Raw genomic sequence first — 22144 nt, forward strand, 5'->3', positions numbered from 1 at the left:
ACATCCTTACATTGTTACATCCTGGTATTAAAATATAGAGTAATTAATGTTGACTTCAACAAATTATGTCTCAAACTATATCTCAATCCAATATCTGGCAGAAAAATCACAGTTGAACAGCACAAATACAGCTGCATTCTGAGGACAAACCAAGGGAGGGTGTGTTTTCACAGCACTCTGCTGATAATTGTGTACATGCTTCTATGCAATGTAAATATTAGACCTTACACAAAGGAAGACTTGATTAGACCTTTTGTATGTAAACTCTCTACTAATGGAAGATATATGCTTATCTTTCCCTGCCTGTCAGGTCTTAGTTTGCACTGATAATAGGGATGATGGATGTTTGAAATAATCTGTGCTTGATGATGAACTCATGGTTTACAAGTAAAGGAGGTTTGCAGAATTTATTACAACACAGCACTGTTGCCAAGTAGGTCCCAGGTTTGGATCCCGGTTCGTGCCAGTGGATCTTGTCAATGTGGGATTTACGTTCTTGCAAAATTCAAAAAGTCAAGTCATATGAATATAGAAGCTGAAGCTGAAGATTTAAAGATGCTATAAAAAGACAGTCATTTTGAACTTTTGAACATTTTGACTCAATAAATTGGGAGACTGGAGGCTTATTTGAGTCAAAAGTCGCTTCGATATGAATGTACTGTTCATATGTAAACATTAAACAGAAGAGAAGAGAAACAAAATCTCATTAGTTAAAACTCAGAAGCAACAAAACAACCTCTATTCGTTATTATTGACATCAGTCAACCTGAGAACTGCGGACATAACATAACAGTCAGACACCTCGGTAAGAAAATGCAAAATTTGCATTTCCATTTCACATACTGTATTTAAGTCCAATAACTGCAATTCATTGTGTTTCACCTAACTTTGGAAAAAACAATATCCCACATTTACCACACATATTTTATCTTCCATAGCATTTCTTATTATCTAACTCCAGAGAGACCAGAGAGAATAAAACCAGGCAAAGTTAAACTTAACTTCGACCTAAAAATCTTGCCATTCCACATCTGTCTTTAATTAAAATGCATAATTGATTCGAAGCCAGTTCTAACATGCCTCAAACTTGATGGTTGCTCTCATAACCAGTGCTCGGAGTGGGCCCGGTATGCGGTACTGGTTTATTTTTATTATCTTATCTTATTATTTTATTATTAAATCATATTATTTTTGCAATAGTGCCCTCCATGTTTGTAGCCTCTCTCATCCATCTCTGGTGTTATGTGCCTCGGTGGGTTGCCAGGTTTGGACCCAAGACCGCAAAATCTGGGACCCAATGTTTTCTGTGTTTCAAAAACAAATTGCAAAATTAACTAAATGCAAATATTCCAGTCATTTTACTCAAGTCCAAGACGAGTCAGAGGTCATGACTGTCAAGTCTCGGTCGAATCTGATTTGTAAAGCAAGTCTTGAGTCCTCAAATTCTCGAAATACTCGAAATAATTTGACTCCTGGTCAACACTACGGACCTCATCGATAAAGGAAGCCAAACACCCACACATTATCTCATTTTTAATCTCCAGTGGATCTTCAATTCTAATTTACACAATCGTATATGCAACATTTATATTTTACAGGTAGGATGAGGTTAACCTGTAGCAAACTGAAATATGAGCTCTATATGCTGTAATATATATGGTATAAGGTCTCAGTCTTAGTGCCACTGTTGTGATTTGGTGCTAACAAAATGGTACTGAGCTCCATGAAGCAAAAACCAAACAAAAACAACAAAACAACAAAAATGTGTTACAAAAAAGCAGTGGTGGACGGTAAACTTTCTCATTATTAACTGTACGTTTGAATAGTCAAATGTTCTAATTAAAAACAAAAATGTTCCGGTGTAGCTGGTGGAAAAGTCCTCAGCTTTGCCAAGCACTCAAACCAAACTTAAGAGTTATTGTAATTTATGCTGTGGGTGTCATGAATATGTTGCTTTAAATGTAATGGTTTAATCCTTTGATTAATTATGAAACAAAAAGAAATATTCTGTTGAACCCAGTGGTGGTGCTAGAGGAGAAGTCAGACAATCTGTCCGATTCATATTTCATATTTATATATAAAAAAAATTGTTCATATTTTTTATTCTAGACCAAAGTGTTTGTACAACCAACAAAGCAATGAATTCTCAATAAACGAATCATTTCATTATAAAAAAAAATCCCCCAGAGCCTGCTAACAGCTCCATTATCTCACATTCAGCATTCTTCATACAAAGTGAATTCTAAAGTTATGTTAATATCTCCCATAATGCACCACACTGTGCCTTTTTGTGATTGTAATTCAATCTTAGGCTCTTTTTTTTTTTTAACTATGTGTACACATTTTACCACCTTTATGATATTCTTTGTGATCTCTGCACCCCAAGGTATTTAACTTTAACCAGTCGGAGCTTGCAGAGCATAATACAGCTCAGGATTCATCATTAGAGTAATATTCATATTATTACACCTTGGAGGGTTTTTACTGTCTTTGTAGAGGGAAACATTAAAGCAGCAGCACAGAGTTAACCGTATATGCAATAAAGGTGCATCACTTGTGTTTAATATTTTAGGGAGTCCACTTCATTAAGTATATTTTTCAATCATTTATTCTGTTTTAGATGCGGACACTCCAGGAGAAATGCTTATTTAATTCCTCGATGCGATATATGCATCAGAGAAAATGATGCATGTATCGGAGCAGGCAGTCTCACGTTGCACAGTTTTAAGCGGTGATCTATCATATACAGTGGTTTTCCCAACATATTAAGATGCAGGTTATTACTTCCCATACATCATATGAGACGTGACAGCAAACGCTGTGAAGGAGAGGCATTTAATGACCAAGTGTCCAAGTGAAAACTGATTAGATGCTTTGGAGCTGAATCCTTAAAACGGCATTAATTATGTCAGCACTCTTTTTCTGCATCGGCACCAGTTTAATCTTTCTGCCACTGTACACCTTTGACCTGCTGTGTCGTCTGTGTTGATTCGATATATTAATGCAGAAATAATGAAGGATGACAGGGTTGGCTGAAGTTTAGAAGTGATGTGTGTGTGTGTGTGTGTGTGCTGAAGAGGTTCAGGAAATGATGGGATATCATTTTATGACTTGTTCGAAAGGTTGAAAAATTACAGTATTTTAAATGAGTTACCATTAGAATAATGAGACCTCATGTGAAGACGATACAGGACGAAGTGAATTGCATACGATATCATAGCAGAGGCTGCTGTTAATAACTTATCAGTGGACTGGCGTGAATGACCTCATTGTTATAATCTCCAGGTGTCAATAGCATAGAATATAAGTGACAGTAAATGCAGTAAATTACATAAAAACTATATTGACTGGTGGACTGCAGTTTCAGCAATTGCAGAAGAAAAAATGCAGGTGTGGGAATTCGGGGAAGTAATGGAGAAGGACTTCTGTTTGGCCCAAAGGACATTCTAGAAAGATCTCAAGGGGTGAGGAGAACTTTGGGTTTAGGAACCAAGGAACTGCATATCTTCTTCTTACAGATCATGTGTTTCTTTGTGACTGCTACCTTTGCTGCACATTGGGGTGAAGCAGCTGGTTTGAGACTGAGCACCTCAAAGATATGGGACTGCTCAGATGGCCTGGTGGTTGGAACACTTACCGCTTTAGTGGGAGGTCAGAGGCCAAAAAGTGATACCAAATATGTTAAATATTGCCTCTTTATGCTTTCCTAAAGTAATTTAATCAATGAAGTATGCAAGCTGTTAATATACTGGGGTTTTGTTTGGACAAAGCATGCAACATGAAGACATCTCCTCAAGTTCTGGGAGCTAACGATAAAAAACCCAAAAAAGTTAATGGAAAATAGTAAACAAAGCAAACAACGAATGGTTTAGGGATTGAGGTAAGGAGTGAAATGTAAATGTTGGCTTCAGCAGCAGATTGACTAATGATAACAAGGTAGTAAACTTGTCAAGACACATGATTAACACGTCAAAAATGTGCTTTACATGCAACCCCAGTCATACAACCTAGTGAGTGAAGAAAAGATGAGGTAACATTCTACAGTGCACTGCAACATTATCTTTAAATTGTTTGTATGTAAGATATGCAACTAGAAAGTAAACCAGGTACTACAATCCAAATGCTTGTCATGTAGTTGAAGACAGAAACTGAAAGATGGATCCATGAGGAACTACACATGTAAACAGACTATAAAGTACATTTTTAATTGTGAATTTAGTGTGTGTGTCATTGTTATCTGTAGGAGCCAGTGTTGAGTTGACTTAGTTTAGGGTTAGTTTAAGTGGTTGGTGCATAATTACTTGTTACAGTGTCATTTGTGAACAGTTAAAGTAGTTAACTGTTGGCCTTAAGCCTTTGATTAAATATTCCTGCAAGGAAAGGAATGGGCTTTGTGGTCCTTTTGATGTTATTTTGTCATTAGATAAAAGTTACCGTGGACACTTTGATATCCTTTGACGGCTATGATAGAAAGAGGGATTGGGAGATATGTACTGGAAAATATGTAGCAGTTTGGGTCGGATGTGTCTGTTAGAAACTGTACTAGGATTGATGTAATAAGGTTTTGTGACGGCCAGGTCCCGCTACGTTGCATTAGGTTACATTGTCTTGACTGTTTGAATCAATAGATCGTCATTCACAACCTGGAACATCGAGGGAATATGTGTCGTTGATTCTGGAGAAGCTTGGATAATCGTGGATAGAAATGTAACTTGGAAGTACGGCAAGTGGAAAAGAAATATGCAAACCCTTCACACAACTCTTTCTTTCCTTGGTGATTGATGAATTAAAACAGTGTCTATGAGTCAAGCCCATAGTGACCTGCCTACAGCTAACGACTATTCGGTGGCATTGGAATTAAGTGTACGTTCGCCATACTACGTTATCAGTGAATTAAATATTTAAATTGAAAATGTTTCCATAATCTCACATTCCATTATGACTATATATAGTATAATATATATTTCATTATTAATATATAACATGTCAGTACAAATCCCTTCTGTTGTTGCATCAAAAAAAATAGGTCATGATTTTTCATTCCTTCGATGTGCCAGACTCTGCTGAGTCTCTATTATTATATGGCTACTACAGTATGCCTTTCATTTATATAAAATAATAATGACCTGTAAAACTGCTGCTTCAAGGGGTTTTTTGGGTGGTGATAGCGGTTCATTGTAGGTTTGAGCCTGTGCTTGTTGGACTGTGAAGCTCACCAGTGTTTGAAAAACAAAATCAATAGTGTATGTAGTCCGTAGTTCCTGTTTTTAATGGTGTGTGCATTATTTGTGAGCTGGACTCTTCAGTGTGACCACACAAGGAGACACTCAGGGGAATTGTATTTATTTTCTTCTTCTTTTTAGCCTCTTTTAGCTCATAGTTTTGGTTTCATTGCAGATGTAATTGTTTTATTACTTCTGTCTTTTCAGAAACAAGAGAAATGTGAGGGGATTTTTATTTTTTAAAAAATGAAATAAACCGACTGTACACTTGTTCTCTTTTGCACAAACACCAGACAGATCAAAACAGTGGAGGAAGTGGGATGTTTACCTTTTAGGGATTAGCCGTGTTGCTTTAGTTACTCATGGTGTTCATGTGCCCTCAAGTGGTCAAAACACTGAGGATGGTCCGCTACACATTTAGACTTTTGTTATTGTTGATATCTCAGAGCATGTGTGCCTTTATTGAACATACCACAGAAAGGGAGAGAAAGAGTGACTTTATTACATAGAGTTTTAGTTGTTTATTACATTTCAGTGATTGACAAGCTCATTACAAAACAATGAGGGGACAAAACAAAGATCAATAATTGTTCTAGCTCTCTTGAAGAGCATAATGTGTTTACGTCCTCATTTATTTTCTTTTCCCCTAATGATGACGTTCGCCATCTTGGTCTGGTCCGAGTCAGAAGTTTATTATCTAACATTTGACTTGGACAGATTTAGGCGGACACCTCACTTGCTTCTTCTCTTAATTATGTCTCCCATTTTTTTTGCTTAAATCGCTGCATGCTTTTTTTCAATAACGTGTGCTGCGGGATTTGATCCTCGGCTAAAAGAGTGATGTGATGTATTTTTGTGTGTGGTTGTGTGCAGGCAGTGTCCCTGTGTCCTAGTTCAGTCCAGGTGTTGATGTCCACCAATGTGTCTAATTACTGTCCCCCTGTTGCGCGGTTGAGGGTGAGGGTGTAAGACAAGCGCTATTGATTTTTGTGTTTGAGGAGGTTGTAGGATGATGATGGATGAGGTGAAGGGTGGGTGATGGGGACAGAAGAAAACACAGCAGGAAGCAGAGAGCTGGAGAAGGAAGGAATTAGTTGGAATGAATGACAGGGGAGCTGTAAAGAGACACGAGCTCTGCTAGCATGATCGTTTCCTGCCCCCCTTTGACTTTGCCTCTGTCTTCAATTGCTTTTGCTTTTTCCCACATTCTGCTTCTCCTCCCCTTTTCCTCGGATCCTCCCTCTCATCTTTTCCCTCGCCTTACCTTTCCCTTTCCCCATTGTCCCTCCCTTTTACTCTCTGCTTCCATCCATCCATCCTTACCTCACTCTCTTCCTCTGACTACCAGCTGCAGTGCAGAGATTTCCACCGAGACCCCTGTCAGGCTGTCATGTGACCGGCATGGAGGCTGTGACATCACCGCCCCCTCGACCGACTGTCAGCCCTCCACCGTTGCCATGGCAACGTCGGCAACGACCTGCGGAGCTGAAGCTGGCGAAGAGACGCCTGCAGGAGGAGCGGAAAGAGGAGAGGAAGCAGGAGAATGCGTAAGGATTCCTTTTCATTTTTGATATTCTGTTTCATGTCGTCTCTCTGTGTGTGTGTGTGTGTCTTTGTTCACCGCTTTTCACTGCTTGCCTCACAATGTGTAGAAACACATAGATCTATTGGTATGCAAGGATGACAGGGACAAGCAAGGGGACTGCGACACAAAAACACACACACACACACACACACATGCACATGCACACTCAGACATACTGATGCAGAGGTATTTGCAGAGACGAGAATGAGGAGGCAGAACTGTTTTCCAGCATCAGCTCGACGTGTGAAGGTGCAGTGGGGAGAGGATTAAACGCGCTACATTCCTGCTCCCTGCACCGCTCCTCTCTGCTGGATGGCTGCAGCCTGACACAAGCCTCAGCTGCAGCTAATATTGTGCTGCCTCTCTGTGCATCCGCAGAACAGACGAGTCGGACTGACATGGAGTCGCATCTTGCTTGCAGGCTGTATGTAGTAACTGATGTGGATGGTGTGCGTTTGATTCTTGCCTTTCTCAGTTTTTGGCTTTGAATCCGCAGTGGACCCTGACTCTGCGTTCTTTAAGTAAGAGCTGCTGTTTGTTAATTCATTCGAGCATGAATTGTTCTCTTTGATCGCTGCAAGCTGTTTATCATTGTGTGCTGGCAGGCGATTGAAACAATGCGACGCCTTTCAGTTGGGTGTAGTTGCAGGAGAATTGTCAACATGCAATCATGAGAGAGCCAATCAGATCATCAAGTCCAGTGGATATGGACGATGGCATGTTGGAGGGATGACCTTTGAACTTTTAATCTCAGCCAACTCTCAGGGGCTTGATTGACCCTAAACAGATTTTGAAAGCCACGTGAGGAGTGTTTGTCCATGTCAGTGTCAGGAAATACCTTTTTTCACCTCAAAAATATATGAAAACCCATAGATTATATATGAAAAAGTGGGCATAGTCTTCTCGTCTGCTTGTTAAGGCCAAACAGGAAGTAAGAATATATTGAATAGCCACTAGGGGCAACTCCCTGGTTGCAAAAAGAACACCATTTGAATGGAAGTTTGTAGAAATGGAGCCTATTTCTCACTAGATCTATGTCACTTAACATCTTCCTGAAGAGTTAATGTTCTCAGTCGTCTTCTTCAACAGAACATGAAGACAGTTTTGTCATTCAAATTCCTATTCTGAGGATAACTGACGATAAAGCATGGCACATATGATTGGACACATAGTGTGAGTGACAGCTGGTGTCATCCAGTCATTTTCGGCTCCAAAACCTCAGCAAGGTGCCGAACCTAATCGAGAATCTCATGGCTTCAAAATGGGAATCAGATTGTTGTGGGTGATGTCACGGCTGGGTGCGATTGGTGAAAATACTGGAGATACTTTTAACTGTGACTCCAGGGACAGCCCTCATCTTCAAGGCTGGATGGTTTTGATAAGAGCAGATTTTTGGTTGTGCAGCCTTGTATTGTTTACAACACTTGACTGACGCTTAGTGCTGCAATCTCGGCATGAAATTTGGATTCTTTTCAGTTTTTCAGAGCGATGTTACAGACACTGAACATGCTGACGTTGTAAATGAAAATATCTCTCATATAGGGCTGGTTAGAGAACTTGAATGCTTTTGTGGTATAGCAGGACCTGGCTCTGTTTCAGCAAATGGAGCCAATAAGCATACAGCATCTGCTCATGATTAGCTTTCTTGAAGCGTGCAGAACGTTACGACCAGAGACGGAGCTCATACCCCGAGGGCTTAGCAAGTGTGTGAGAGTGTGTGTCTGTTTTGTGTATTAAGAGGCTGGTGCTTGTTTAAAGAATGAAAGTATGTCAAGAAGATCTAAAGTGACTCGAGAAATATTACTTAACAATTGTTAGTGCATGGATTGAACGTGAGAGCAGAAAGTTGCTCCGCGTTCGGCTGCCAGATGATGACGAAGGTGACTGGACCGGCTGAACATTTTTCTCATCATTTTAATCTCATCCCGGCAGATGTTTTCTTGTGTTGCTATCGAACCATGACATGTGTCCTCTCACCCAGCAGCTCAGCAGTCTGGGCTGCAGGCGCTCCAGCTCGGACGCAGCCTATGAGCTGGCGGAGACGGTGAGGGCGCACCGCGAGTGTCGCCTCCGGCCCCATTACAGCGACCCCATGCCAGCCGACGCCTCCAAGCGCAAACAGCTGGAGATGAAGATCGCTGCTGCTGCCCGACACCAAGGCCATCGACGAGACCGCGACCGAGACAGTGGTGAGTACATGACACACGAGTGACAACTGTGTCACTTAGTTTGACGTTTTTTCTGTTTGAAATCCATTTCATAGCAGTTGAGCAACACTTTTTTTTACTGTTTTAGAACATATCTATTTTGAGTGAATCAGAATCATTGTAACTGTAGCTCTGGTGGCTGGTTTGTGCTTCACAGGTTAATATGAAGTAGACACCTGTGGAAATCCTTTATAACACTTTGTTTATCCATATTTTATGCATCAGCTCTGATGGAAATTGTTGTTGGTTTTTTTTTCAGTAATAGTAAAATATGTAGCTTGAAGTATAACATCCTGGACAAAAAGATTTATTTCTACACCTCAAGGCACAAACAGCACACCATACATGTTTTATGAATTGAACCGTGCCTGTAACTCAATCCATAATCGATGAGGCCATCAATCATGCACTGATTCTTGAAATGAACCCCACTACAGTCCACTTAATCTATCCCACATTTCCCTTCATGCAAATCATTATTCTTTTAGTTTGACCCTCCAGAACATCTCCACCACACACACACACACACACACGCTAATGCTTTTTCCTGTCAACAGAAACTCTTTGACACCAGCCTTAGAATGTCAGTCATGACATCAAATGATGACCTTGTTTCTCTTTCCTGCACATAAGAGGAATATTGACTGGTAATTGTTTTGAAACCTAGTTTGTTCCGCCATCACATTATGGTATTTCATTTGGTTTCAACCCTTTATGAATGTAGACATTATAAAGATTTGTCTCAGGGAGCTGGCAAGTTAAACTCTGTTTAATGTCCAGTTTTCTGTTGTTTGCATTCATACATTCAGGGTTTCAGTGTCTGTCAGCTACTTTTGCCTCACGTTTACTCCTCAAAGATATTAAAGCATCTCATATAACATCTGTAACTTACACCTTTACTGAATCTGTCCAAAAAATGACAAGGAAATCTGTTGCTAGGTGTGTTTTTTTGGTATGTGGTAAAAGCGATGCTGATCGTTCCCATCCCTCACTTATTTGGAGATGTAGTGCTAGACCAAAAATGATCATCATCAATGAGTTGTTGTTTATTGACAAATAATAAACATGGAATCAGTACAATGAACCAGGAGTTTGACTGTTACATTTAAAGGGTATTTGGGAGACAGTAGACCTCTTTACAGACCTCAAACATGTCTTCTGTTCAGGATTTTTTAAGGTGCCATAGAGCCATAATTAGCACAACTCCCCCTAAAATGCTGTAATGATATAAAAAGCCTCAGTGTGCTTTATCAGCTCTGCCACTTCCCAAGTTCCCAAAGATGAGGAAACGAAGTCGAGATGAATGACAGAAAGAAAAGCAGACTTGTGAGGGAGAGAGAGAGGGAGAGAGAGAGGGGGCAGGACTGTGGCTAGAACCAGCTCTGTGTTTGTGGAGAGTATGTTGTTGAACTGTGACCAACTTGTTGAAAATGTTGCTTCTCTACATGTTTGTTGAACAGGAATTTTGACAGCAGAGCATTTACATTAATATTCTGTTCAAACACTGATGCAACAGCAACGTTTATGGACTTTGGTCCCCCAAAAAAGGTGAAAAGGCCAGAATGTGTTTGTGGCGGTGCATTAAGAGGAGAGAACAGAACTCCTCCAGTGTGTGTGTAAGTGTGTGTTTGGCTGATTTACAACACAAAGTTGGTTATTGACACATTTTTCTGTGGGGTGAAAAAGTCAGTCAGTCATCATCTACCGCTTTATCCTCCACCAGAGGGTCGCGGGGGGTGCTGTGCCAATCTCAGCTACATCGGGCGATAGGAGGGGTACACCCTGGACAGTTCGCCAGTCCATCGCAGGGCCACACACAGATAGAGACAAACAACCATTCACTCTCACACTCACTCCTATGGTCAATTTGGAGTGTCCAATTTACCTATCCCCACATTGCATGTTTTTGGACTGTGGGAGGAAGCCGGAGAACCCGGAGAGAACCCACGCACACACGGGGAGAACATGCAAACTCCATGCAGAAAGGCCCTTGTTCCAACCGGGGCCTCGAACCCTGGTCTTCTCGCTGCAAGGCAAGAGTGCTTACCACTACACCACCGTGTGGCCCGGGTCAAAAAGTCATTAGAGATATTTGTATTGCTGTGGATTATTTGCTGTGCGTATTGTCTCTGCAAAGGAACTACATCTCCATAATATGACTATGTAAACAGATTAATGGCCTCAGAACACGAGTATTACCAGACTCACACACACGATCTGTATTGACAACAAAGGTTAAAACCTCAGGAATCTGGAATGTAATTATTGGAGAAAGATAATATCTATAGTCATTGAATAATGACGAGCCCAAATGATATAGGCGTGGGGAGGATGTTATTAATTTTGAGTGCAGATTGTGCAGACTCAATCCATAAACACTAATGAATCTGCACTTCGCCAGCTCCTGCAGCACTCCGCGGCCGCTCAGAGCCTCCTGGTGAGGAGCGCCAAGTGGGTCTGGGTGTGACTCGGTCCAGGCAGCATCGCTGGAGCACCATCAGCAGTCTGAGTGCCGACAGCGGTGTGGTCGGTCTCAGTGATGAGCGGGAGGAGGAAGACAGTGAGCCTCACCGTTACCGCAGAAACAGGGGAGCTGAGGTTGAGCGGGTGGACAGTGGCATCGGGCCAGGTCTGTCCCGCACCTGGAAGAGACCGTCTGCGTCCCTCAGAGCCTGGGAGGCACAGAGACCTTGTCCAGACTGCGGACTGAGGGACGGCTCCTCCAAAGAGCGAGGAGAGCGGATGTGTGAGCGTTGCTCCAAACTACGCACAGAGCGCAAGGAAGCCATCCTGGAGTTTCTGAACACAGAGTCGAGCTATGGCGAAGACCTGCGGATCATCAAAGAGGAATTTTACTGTCCCATGCAGAGCGCTGGGCTGCTGACCGCCGAGCAGCTCACTGTGGTGTTTGGTAACGTTCAGGAGCTCATAGACGTCAACGACCGCTTCACTGAACATCTGCAGGACACCATCGACCACGCCTTTGACCAGGTGACCCACTCACTGTCTCCCTCACATATGTTTTCAGGTTTCTAATGTTCTCTGGCTTTGAGTACCTGTTACTTTCAACATCACCATCGAGAAAATGTCGTTCTTTCTTTTGAGTGCAGATTCCTACATCACACACTGCAAAAAGGTTCATATTAACGAAACCTTTTTGTTTGTTATTGACTCCAGGGGGACAAAATGATGGGTTTCAAGCTTATATCATTTAATATCTCAATAAGACTTGACTTTAAAACTCAGCAGTTAAACAATTAAATGGGTTATGTAACAGTATGTAAAATGATGTAAAACTGCAGACATTAGCATTCTGACAGCATTACCCCCTCCACCACACAGTCATGCTCTCCTAGGTAGCTAGAAATGTTCCTAAAGACAGATAAACACTATACACTGGCTGTATTGCTATCAGTGAAGCCACTGTTTAACCTGAACATGTAGACGTCCATGTTCAAAGAGTGAAGGGATAGAACATGATGAACTGGCTTTTCTTTGCAATTAAAAATAAGTTTGGTCAAATATGATTGTAATTCTTGGAAAGGTGAGAAAGAGGGTCATGAAGCACTTACAAGCATCTGTAAGAGCAAATATGGGAACAATGCTAACTAATGCTGTTTTTCCACTACATGGTCCCAGCTCGCCTCATCTCGGCACGGCTCGTCTCTACACAGTTCTAATGTAGTAGCTCCTCAACGTGGGCGTGGCTGTATGAAACTGCTGTGACTTTCGTTTCACACACACAAACTAGTGACTAGTGACTTGTAAGGCAGTTATTTTAGGTGTACTGAATCATTAGAACCAGTTAATTAAAAAGATTTGTTCACAGAATCATTCAGTACTTCCTCCATGACCGGAGCGCAGACTCTACACCAGACTCCTCTGTTAAATATTGAGTTTTTAGACATTTCCATGCTAAATGTTGGAGATTAACGCATGTAGATACGCATCGTATCAGCTCAGCTCGCTTGGAACCTCGCCAGGGCAGGTACGAAAAAAAAGTACCAGGTACTATCGCTAATGGAAAAGCAAAATAACCATGCCGTGCTGAGGTGTGGCGAGTCTCGCTCGTGGAAAAGCGCCAATAGATGAAAAAGGACAATGTTTTTCTATGTGGCCGATAGTATGTATACCTCCCCAAGAAACAAGACTGATGATTTTACAACCAGATGATTTTATCATGAAGAGATATCGATAAAATCTGTAGACCTCTGATTAGACTCTATTCACAACAACAACTCACATGCACGGATTCATGCACATGCATGAATGTAAATATAACCATATTCCGGTTATATACTTTTTGGTGACTGAACTCATAGCCAACCAGCAGTTCTTTTAGGTGATTTATTTCTACTATTTCTGGAAATCAGCTTGAGATGACTTGAGTTGTTCAGAGCAGGAAGTAAATGTGTTTAAAACTAACTTGACCACTTTCTCTCATGGTGTTGACCTCAGGGAGATGAGGATCTGCTGACAGTATACATAGGAGAGATCTTTCTGGAGTTTGTCAACATGCTCCCAGCCTTCCAAACATACTGCCTGCAGCAGTCCACCTCGGTCAACATGCTCAACACGCTGGAGAAGGAGAAAGAACTGCTCAGGTACAAACACGGGACAAAGACTCATCTCTCTGTTGGTTCATGAGATGGGAAAGTTACTTTGCGAGCTTTCTCGAGTTCCTGCCATGACTGTTCTGTGTAATTCTTCATGGGAAAGACAAGGGGTTATCACTAATTCAGAAGAGGTTTCTATTTTGAGAGGAGAGCTGCAATGGTTCATATTTTTAGACAGAACCACAGCTCATTCATGAGTCAGGCTGTCCTGTGAGTCCAGTTAATTAACGTATAAAGAGATCTCCCAGGACATGCACAGACTTTAATAAAAGCTTCATTTTCTTGAAGCTTTGTATAAGTTAATGCAGGGCACGATAGTCCTATACCCTACCTGTATCCAGCTAACTGCAGTCAAACACCAATCACAGCCATTCTATCACTAAGGTAGTTGATTTAAATTAGACATTGTTGTATTGCTACACAAACACTGCCTCACACTGCTCCTGTTGGCAGAACTTTGCTGCCACCATCGCGACCTCAACCTTTCTACATCGTAGTCTAACAGGCTCAAAATGTCTGTGTGGATCAAGGTTATTATAGGTTATGAAAACATTTTTGTGAACTGAAATTAAAATAAAAACTAGAGTTAAAAAAAACAGAAAAAAAACTAACAAAACTAACTAAAATTGTCATGAAAATGTGCTTAGTTTCTGTCTTTGTAAATTGATTTCATACATACCCTTTTGGGTTCATATGAAGTGTATTTATTTTTTACAATATAAGGAGTTGTGTATTATTTACATTTTTTTATTATTATTTTATATACAGTATATACTGTATATATATATCATTTTTATTATTTGTGTATTATTTATTATTATTTATTATTTTTAAGGGTGCACCTTACGGCACAGATCTGTGCAAGGGTTAAAATGGCATATTTTGTTGGGTTTTTATGACACAATACTTAAAATCCAAAACTATTATAACCGTGGTTTGGATTAGCATGTTGCTTCACCAATCGTGGGAGCATAAAGAGCAAAGCCATCAGCGCCAAAACTAACTGCATTCCTAGTTGTCGCAGTCATTGACAGTTAAGTCTGAAATGTGACTTGCATAGACAAAAGAACAGAGACAGAATACTTATGATTAGAACATTCCCAAGTGAAACTGTATTTTTCTGTTTCTCTTTCCAGAATCTTCCTTGATGTCTCCCAGAATGACAACACAGCCTTGCGTCGTATGAACTTGCGCTCCTTCCTCATGGCACCCCTCCAGCGCGTGACCAAATACCCACTTTTATTGAGCCGCATCAGTAAGGTCACCCCCGAATGTCACCCCGACTATTCTCGTCTGCGCGAGGCCAAGAGTCGGGTGGAGTCCCACTTGGAGCACATCAACATGAAGACTAAGCAGGAGGGCAACGGCGTCAGCTGGTCCCTCCGTTCCTTCCGCCGCGACAGTCGCAAGAACCGGGAGGTGATCAACATCGAGATGCGAGAGTTGTCGATGAAGACGGTGGGCTGGGCCAGAGAATACACCCGTTTCGTCATGGAGGGACCACTCCAACTGTCGCAGCCAGCAGATGGTCAGTGGGTGAGGAAGGGAAGCAAGGCCCTCAAGTTCCAAAATGTTCAGAGTCTGCTGATGGTGAGCACTCAGCGGATGGGTGAAGCCCCAGGACAGGGCACTGATGTCGGTGCACGTGGAGATCAGGGGGAGGGTGGTGGTGGTGGTGGTGAAAGCATCCGAGATGGAGTGCTGATTCTAATCAAGGACAAAAGCAGCGGGAAGTTCACAGTGCTGAGAGAGCCCATCCGTCTGGGCAACTGTGTGGTGTCAACGGATCCTGACTGCGAGGACACGTTTGAGGTGCTCGATATTCGACGGGAGTCATTTGTTTTTCGCGCCTCAGACAAATCGCGCACGCAGCAGTGGTTCCATCAGTTAAAGAGGTATACGCGAGATTTGGGCACGTGGAGGAAAAGACGCAACGCTTTGCCGAACATAATGATTAACACAAGCCAGACCCGCTCCTGAGACCAACCATCCGTCGCCTTTGTTACACTGTACATACTTAACTCCTCCTTCTGCAAAAGCTGACAAGAAAAGTTTGAGTGACACCACTGTTATAAAGAAAAACAAAAAAAAGCCCCATCTTTTCTCAAAGTCTAAGAGGAAGATTACAGCACTTTTTTTTTTTACAAAGCTATAAGTGCTATGAGCTACTGTCATGAGGATTTAATTTAAAGCTGTTATGGAAAAAAATGTCAGTCTTGGACAACCAAAAAACTTGGGCTGTTGGTCAGCCTTGATTGTAAAGAGTGTTTGCTCTTGGAGAAAAAAAGAGCTGAGGTGTGTCTGTTGAATGGCATGACTGAACATGACTGACTGCAAGAAGAAAAATTGTAATGTCACCTTTTTATACAAGACAGTACATGGGGGGGGGGGGGGGGGGGGGAGGATTTGTTTTGGTATGAAGTGTTGAGGATGTGGTCAAACAGCATTGTTCAGTTCAGTGGTTTCTTTTTGTCCTACAGCCCTCTCCTCTCTGCGTGCCGCCCTCTACTGTACGTCGGCGGTAGAGCAACTTTCACTGCCAGAGATGCAGTTGAGCAGACCTCCTGTATCACTGTGTTTTAAATGAGAACTCACATTACAGCAATAATATCTGCCAGTTTCAAAACTAGTAGCTACTGTATATGTTTTTCATTTCACTGTATTTCCTTTGGCATCAGATGCTTTATTTCCCTCGAGTTTCACATGGTAGGTTCAATTTGAAGTCTCAAATATGCTCATCTTTTGTTCCTTATCTTCATCTTAGTGCCATGAAAGCAGCTGAAGAGAAGTCTTGTCAACCTCCTATGTAACCATCTCATTTAATAGATTATCACACACGCTACAGTTTTCTCACTGGGTTAAAGGTCCAGTGTGTAAGGATTTGGGACATCTAATGGCGACACTGCAGATTGGAACAAATGGAAGACTCACTCGCTACCCGATCTCTATCAGAAACCCAATTTGTTCTGCACATGCACGATGCACAGCTGCTTCCTGTTGAAATAATTTGGCAGTTTCGGGGATTTTAAATAAAACATTTTGTTTTAGTCGTCATTCTTATAAAGTACATACACGTAAGGGTTTGCTTCTTTCGTTTTATGAAGGAGGCGACCACACCTGTCATATAACAATGACGCACTTTACAAAATGTGTTGAACAAATTGGGTTTCTGTTAACAGTTCTGTTATCAGGGAAAGATGCTGGCCTCTGCATACCAGAAAGAAGATTGTTCTCCTTTCTGCACAGTATTTATGGCACGCTGGACCTTTACGTGCCGAGATTCTAAACCTTGGATTTGTGGGACAGATAAACTGGTCTATACAATGTCCAAAAATAGTTTCAATTTAGTCTGCTACCCTTAAGTTATTCTACAACTCTATAATCAACATAAGAGAAACAGGTGAATAAGTGGCTTAAACAATCAGTTGATTATCAACATTGGTGACTTGTGTCAGTCAGCGAATATACTGGTTTATAAAATTTCACAAAATATCCAAACCATTTTGTCATGACACAGTTCTAATTGTGTGACTTAGCAATGAGCTGTTGTGCCTTGGTACTCAATTACTGTTAAGTTGACTGAAATGTGTGCAACCAGCCACAGTAGCTTTTATCCCCGAGATGTGGTCTAGACTGCCCTCTGCTGGCACATGGTTGAGGTCAATAGTAAATGTAACGTGAAGATTCCTCTGGCAGTCTTTGGCTGCTGATAATATGTGACCACTTTGATGCTCTCTCTTCTTTGAGTGGTTGTGTGTTTATTTGTGTCTGTGACAGCTTTATTTTGTTTAATGCACTTTATTATAAGTCAGTAACACAAGACTTTCCAGAGGCAACTGCTGGAAAAATATGTTAATAACACAGTTCTTCATATTAGAAGGAACCCAGTCGACCGAAGCTGATCTCAGTTGACACCGTCAAACCAAAACTGCTATTTAAGACCAACGCTGTTTTACGTTTGCAATGAAGTAGCACTTGAAAAAGTAGCAAATCACTGTTTTTTGAGGGCCGAGTTGCTCAACACCAACACTCCTGTGCTGTTAAAGGAAAATGTTTCAGATGAACTCTTTTTAAAATGTATTAAAAATAACTACTGAATTGCATACCATGAATTTCCTTTTCCTCTTTTGCATTTGAATGACCTGATGTATTATTTCCCTCAATTAATTCCATTAAAGGATTTTAAACACAACTGTGGCCCTTTTCTTCTGTGTGTATTAAAATCGGACAAAGCTTGAGATGTAGTAAGAAGAAATACAGAATGTTTACAGTCATTTTAAACATCTTTTAAGACAAAAGATTCAAAGACATGAATATACACATTACAGGTGGAGCACAGGTTGGTATTACTCCAGAAACAGGAACGCAAGATGGTCAACATGAAAAAAAAGCAGTGATGCCGAGGAGAAACAAATGAAGAAACACTTGAAAAAACATGACCAAGCCGTACTTGATATTCTGAATATTTTGTAATAATAGGTTTCTAACTGGCAAAGTAGCTTTAGAACATATGAGGTGCATCTTTGTCATTTCTTTGGCTCGACCTCTCTTAGAGCTTCATTTACAAAATCCTGTGTATTAAATTACTTGAAAAAAGAATCTTAAAAGAAATATGGAGAAAAGAATATGCTGTGTATGCTTCAAACTTCAATTATCTTAATCTTGCGCCAAATGTCCAAAATCAGGCAAGAGCCTTTAACAAGAAATACCAGGCATGAATGAATTTGGTAAAAAAAAAAAAGAAACACATTTTACGTTTTTCTTTTTGCAAATGAACACGAAACAAACGTACGCTCTGCGCAGCAGGAGCAAACTCTCCTTATCCTCTTGTATGAACTGAACACCAAATGACTACGATTCAATAAAAGGAAATTGTTGCAAATAAGAAACAGTTGCAAAACCAACTCAGGAAAAATACCATTTGCATCAGATGACGCCAAGGACACAGATTTCGAAAAAACAATTAACAACCAACCAAACTTCAGTTGCTGAGCTTCTGAATGAGGGATTCTATCTCAAACTCCCCACTTCTGCCACCCCTCTGACAGACTGCCATCCACGTGAACCATGCATACACTCACGCACTAACTTTCCTGCACATATACACAGTCTGTCGTTGGCTGCTGGGGCATCAGGCAGATCCCGGGGTCTAGCCTTCAAGGTGAGATAAGGTCTCCGATCTGCAGCAGCCGTGGAGAGGTTCCAGCTCTGGGTAGCAACTGCGCCCTCCTCCATCTCCCACAGCCAATCACGACTTCTGACCTCTACTTTCCCTCTCCAGACTCTGCCTCCTTGGCAAGGCCACGGATGGACAGGTCGTACACCACCTCTTCAATTTTCTTGACGTCGTACTTCAGACCGTCGTAGCGCTTCCGCAGCGGGTCATTCTTCAGATTGAGCAGGCGGAAGCCGGAGTCTAGCTCGTTGATGAAGTTGGAGATACGGAGTGGCCGGTTGTAGTCTCCTGCTGTGACGCTGTTCACTGCCAGCCGCGACTGGAGGTACATCATCATGTATTAAACACAAAGCTTAAACATATCGATTGGCTAATTTATTAGGTTTAACTGCTTATTAATGCAAATATCTAATCAGCCAATCACATAGTAGCAAGTCAGAGCAGTTTGGCATGTAGATGTGGTCAAAAACAAACTGCTGAAGCTCAAACTGCACGACAGAATGGAGAAGAAATGTGATGTCTTTGACATTGAATGTAGCGTGGTTGTTAATGGCAGACTGGCTGATCTGAGTATTGCAGAAACTGCTGATCTACTGGGAATTTTGCCACCAACCATCGCAAGAGTTTACAGAAAATGGTTAGAAAACGAGAGAATATCGATAATTATCTTGGTGTAAAAGCCTGGTTGATGCCAGAAACTGATTCAAAATATTAGAAAGGACTCATTAAATCTACTGTATGCAGAAGAGCATATCTGAGTGCACAGCACATTGAACTTTGAAGCTGATGGACTACAGCAGCAGAAGACCACACTCATACTTCATTCACTGTCATATATGTGTCCTAAAGTGGCCATTGAGTGCAGTTTATAATGTGCAAGCGGACATTTCGAACCCACAAGTCATTTGTTTTGGCTCCACATTCCATAGTGTGTAAACACATCATTGTAAACACATCTAGACTAAGGGCAGTGGCTGACATGCCTTTATATCAAATGTATTTAAATATGTTTCTAAATTTAGCTTATTATTTTTTTTTACTGTATTTATAAATGACCTGAGTCCAATCATAAAGATAAGGAGACAGAAATGATGATTGTTTCAGACCTAGCACGCTGCTAATCTAACATATCTACACATATCTATAATCTATACAGCAATTACAAAACACTCACCAGTTCACTCGCCATGATCAGCACACCTGCCAGGTAATCCTCAACATCCAGGTGAAAGCCTCTCTCTCGCACCACCTCAACTGAAGAGGGCAGAGCAAAAAGGAGGAGAGTAAGGCCACATTTCCCACTGACAAGTACACACCAACACACAAACTGCTACTTACTGCCAAGGATCTTAGCCACCTCCTCCCGAGTGACAAGCGCTTCACTCTCCAGGTAGACGACAAAGGCTGCTAAGAAAACCGAGCGCTGCAGGACAAACCTCCAGTGTTCGTGGAACCTTAAGTGGGATCAAAGAGATCAGATTAAGACCCACCCAGTGTTTATTACAAGCATTTAACAGAAAGCAATAAAACTACAAGAGATCCAAAAACATATTTAACAAGAACAACAACAAGTGCAGTCTGAGGTTTTCAAATATTTGTACTTTACTAACCAAAATTGAAATGACTTGTGAGTGCACCATTAAAGGAGATTAGTGTTAGTGCTGATGATGATTCTATTAATACCAAAATATCAGTCACAGCAAGTTTAGCTCTGGTTAAACAATAGTAAATTTAGATCAAACCATGTTCAGCATGAAGAAAATGAGTTAGGCAGCAGAAAATGTTCAAGCAGATATGTCAATATGTGAGAAGATGAGCCTCTGTTATTACTGAGAAGGTGGAACGATTAACAGGGCTAAAATATAATATATTATTATATGATTTACTTTGTAAAGTGAGCACACAAAGCATGAGCTGAAAAGTGACTCATACCTGTAATACTGCTCCATGGGAAATTTTGTTTTGAGGTCTGCAATGTGTGTCCTGACTGTGCAGAACAACTCGCGCGCCTTTGCACATTTATTGGGAACTGAGGAGAAACATAGGTCAAATTTGGGGGAATACACCATTAAGTTCACATAAATCCATTCACTCAAATCAAGTCAAATACTTACTTTCCTTGAATCCACTTGGTTGGTGGACACTTTGGAGTACGGTGAGTATTTCTCTAGCAGTCTGCTCCAGTATCTGAACCACCTTACGAATATCCTATAAAAAAAGGAGGGTGAACTATTCAGCAAAGGTTATGTTTATTCGATTGTTTTTCAAAGAGAAAGACAAATCTTAGGCAATGACTGAGACTTTCACATAAAGTCTAGGTTCAGTAACTTAGGGCTGCAAGTAACTATAAAATCATTACATGTTTCCATTATTATGTTGAATATTATTATTAATTATGTAATTGATAATCAGTTCATTGGTTACTGTATACTCAATCATCGAATAGCTGTTGCAAGCCTTAACTAATGCAATGCAATTATTGTGAGCTGAATTTAGCCAACAAGCAGGTGTAAATAAACTATGCCGAAATAATGCACGTACAAAATAGTGGTGAGAAATTAAGCTACTACATTTAAAGCACAGATGATGACAGCATGACAGCAATAAACGTACATTTTTTTTAATGAGTGTTTGTCTTTGTCTGCTGGACTGTGCTGAGCGTGTGTAAAGTATGACAACCACAGTCTCTCAATTGGTAATCTATTGTTAAAGTGACATGTCTATTACTGAAGGCCTTGCTGCATTATAAGTAGAACATCTGTCTTGTTTAAACCATTATTATTATTCTGTGAAGTAAAATGTGTTGACAGGATTTCGGCTTTTGTTAGCAGCTAGCCAAACGTCTGTGAGAGCTACCGCTGACGGGCTCTACGGTATTACCTCTCTGGTTTCCTGGTCGGCGTCCAGGAAACCCTGGATGTAACCGAACATCTCGGTGACAGACATTTCTGCTCGGTCAAACTGAGGAGGATGATGATGTTGAGGCGTCCGCGGCTAGTTCAGACGAACATCAGCGTGCACGAGACCCGTCGCTGCCGCTCAAACTGGCGCGTGGAGATGACATCACCACTTCGCCACAACGTCACGTTGTAGTCGTTCAGAAAATCTTGAATGTCCATCCATCCATTTTCTACCGCTTATCAAAGTGAATACGCGCGTGTAATTATTGATACCTTTATTTTTTTGATACGTGATTATTGTTTATAAACAACACAACAGCACATACTGTATTTTGTTTTTGGCTCTTATGTCTTACTTTGGGGCAGTTAACAATTCTGGGAAACAAATATGTATTATTCTTTGGAGAGACCCAGGTTGAGAGTCTAAACCAAACAAAA

General features: G+C 41.1%; 2 protein-coding genes across 4 annotated transcripts in view; one reads left to right on the forward strand and one right to left on the reverse strand.

The window, feature by feature from the left end:
- si:dkey-91i10.2 (uncharacterized protein LOC555224 homolog) overlaps positions 1-16016 on the forward strand; it is a 57035-nt gene extending 41019 nt beyond the window's left edge. For 2 of the 3 annotated variants that reach the window (XM_058620581.1, XM_058620588.1), the window contains 5 exons: positions 6571-6769; positions 8789-8996; positions 11416-12005; positions 13473-13618; positions 14767-16016. In XM_058620581.1, the coding sequence (XP_058476564.1) occupies positions 6571-6769; positions 8789-8996; positions 11416-12005; positions 13473-13618; positions 14767-15610 (1987 nt within the window). In that variant the 3' untranslated portion in view covers positions 15611-16016. The remainder of the gene's footprint in view (positions 1-6570; positions 6770-8788; positions 8997-11415; positions 12006-13472; positions 13619-14766) is intronic. The other variant, XM_058620596.1, reaches the window with a different exon arrangement.
- Positions 16017-17901: 1885 nt separating this feature from the next.
- tsn (translin) lies at positions 17902-21862 on the reverse strand. Its single transcript, XM_058620610.1, has 6 exons — positions 21687-21862; positions 20921-21014; positions 20739-20835; positions 20145-20260; positions 19981-20060; positions 17902-19125 (listed from the first exon to the last, which is right to left on the reverse strand). Exons 1-6 carry the CDS (start codon positions 21750-21752, stop codon positions 18895-18897), a joined length of 684 nt encoding a protein of 227 aa, XP_058476593.1. The 5' UTR covers positions 21753-21862; the 3' UTR covers positions 17902-18894.
- Between the last annotated feature and the right edge of the window lie 282 nt (positions 21863-22144).

This window comes from Solea solea, chromosome 2, assembly GCF_958295425.1.
Source record: "Solea solea chromosome 2, fSolSol10.1, whole genome shotgun sequence".
Lineage (NCBI taxonomy): Eukaryota > Metazoa > Chordata > Actinopteri > Pleuronectiformes > Soleidae > Solea > Solea solea.

Bases quoted from the DNA above. Each gene is read 5' to 3' on its own strand.
- tsn (XM_058620610.1), bottom strand. From the start codon at position 21,752: ATGTCTGTCACCGAGATGTTCGGTTACATCCAGGGTTTCCTGGACGCC. The intron at 20,261-20,738 runs GTATGAGTCACT...ATCCCACTTAAG, and splicing joins CCCATGGAGCAGTATTACAG to GTTCCACGAACACTGGAGGT. The intron at 20,061-20,144 runs GTAAGTAGCAGT...TGCCCTCTTCAG, and splicing joins GGTGGCTAAGATCCTTGGCA to TTGAGGTGGTGCGAGAGAGA.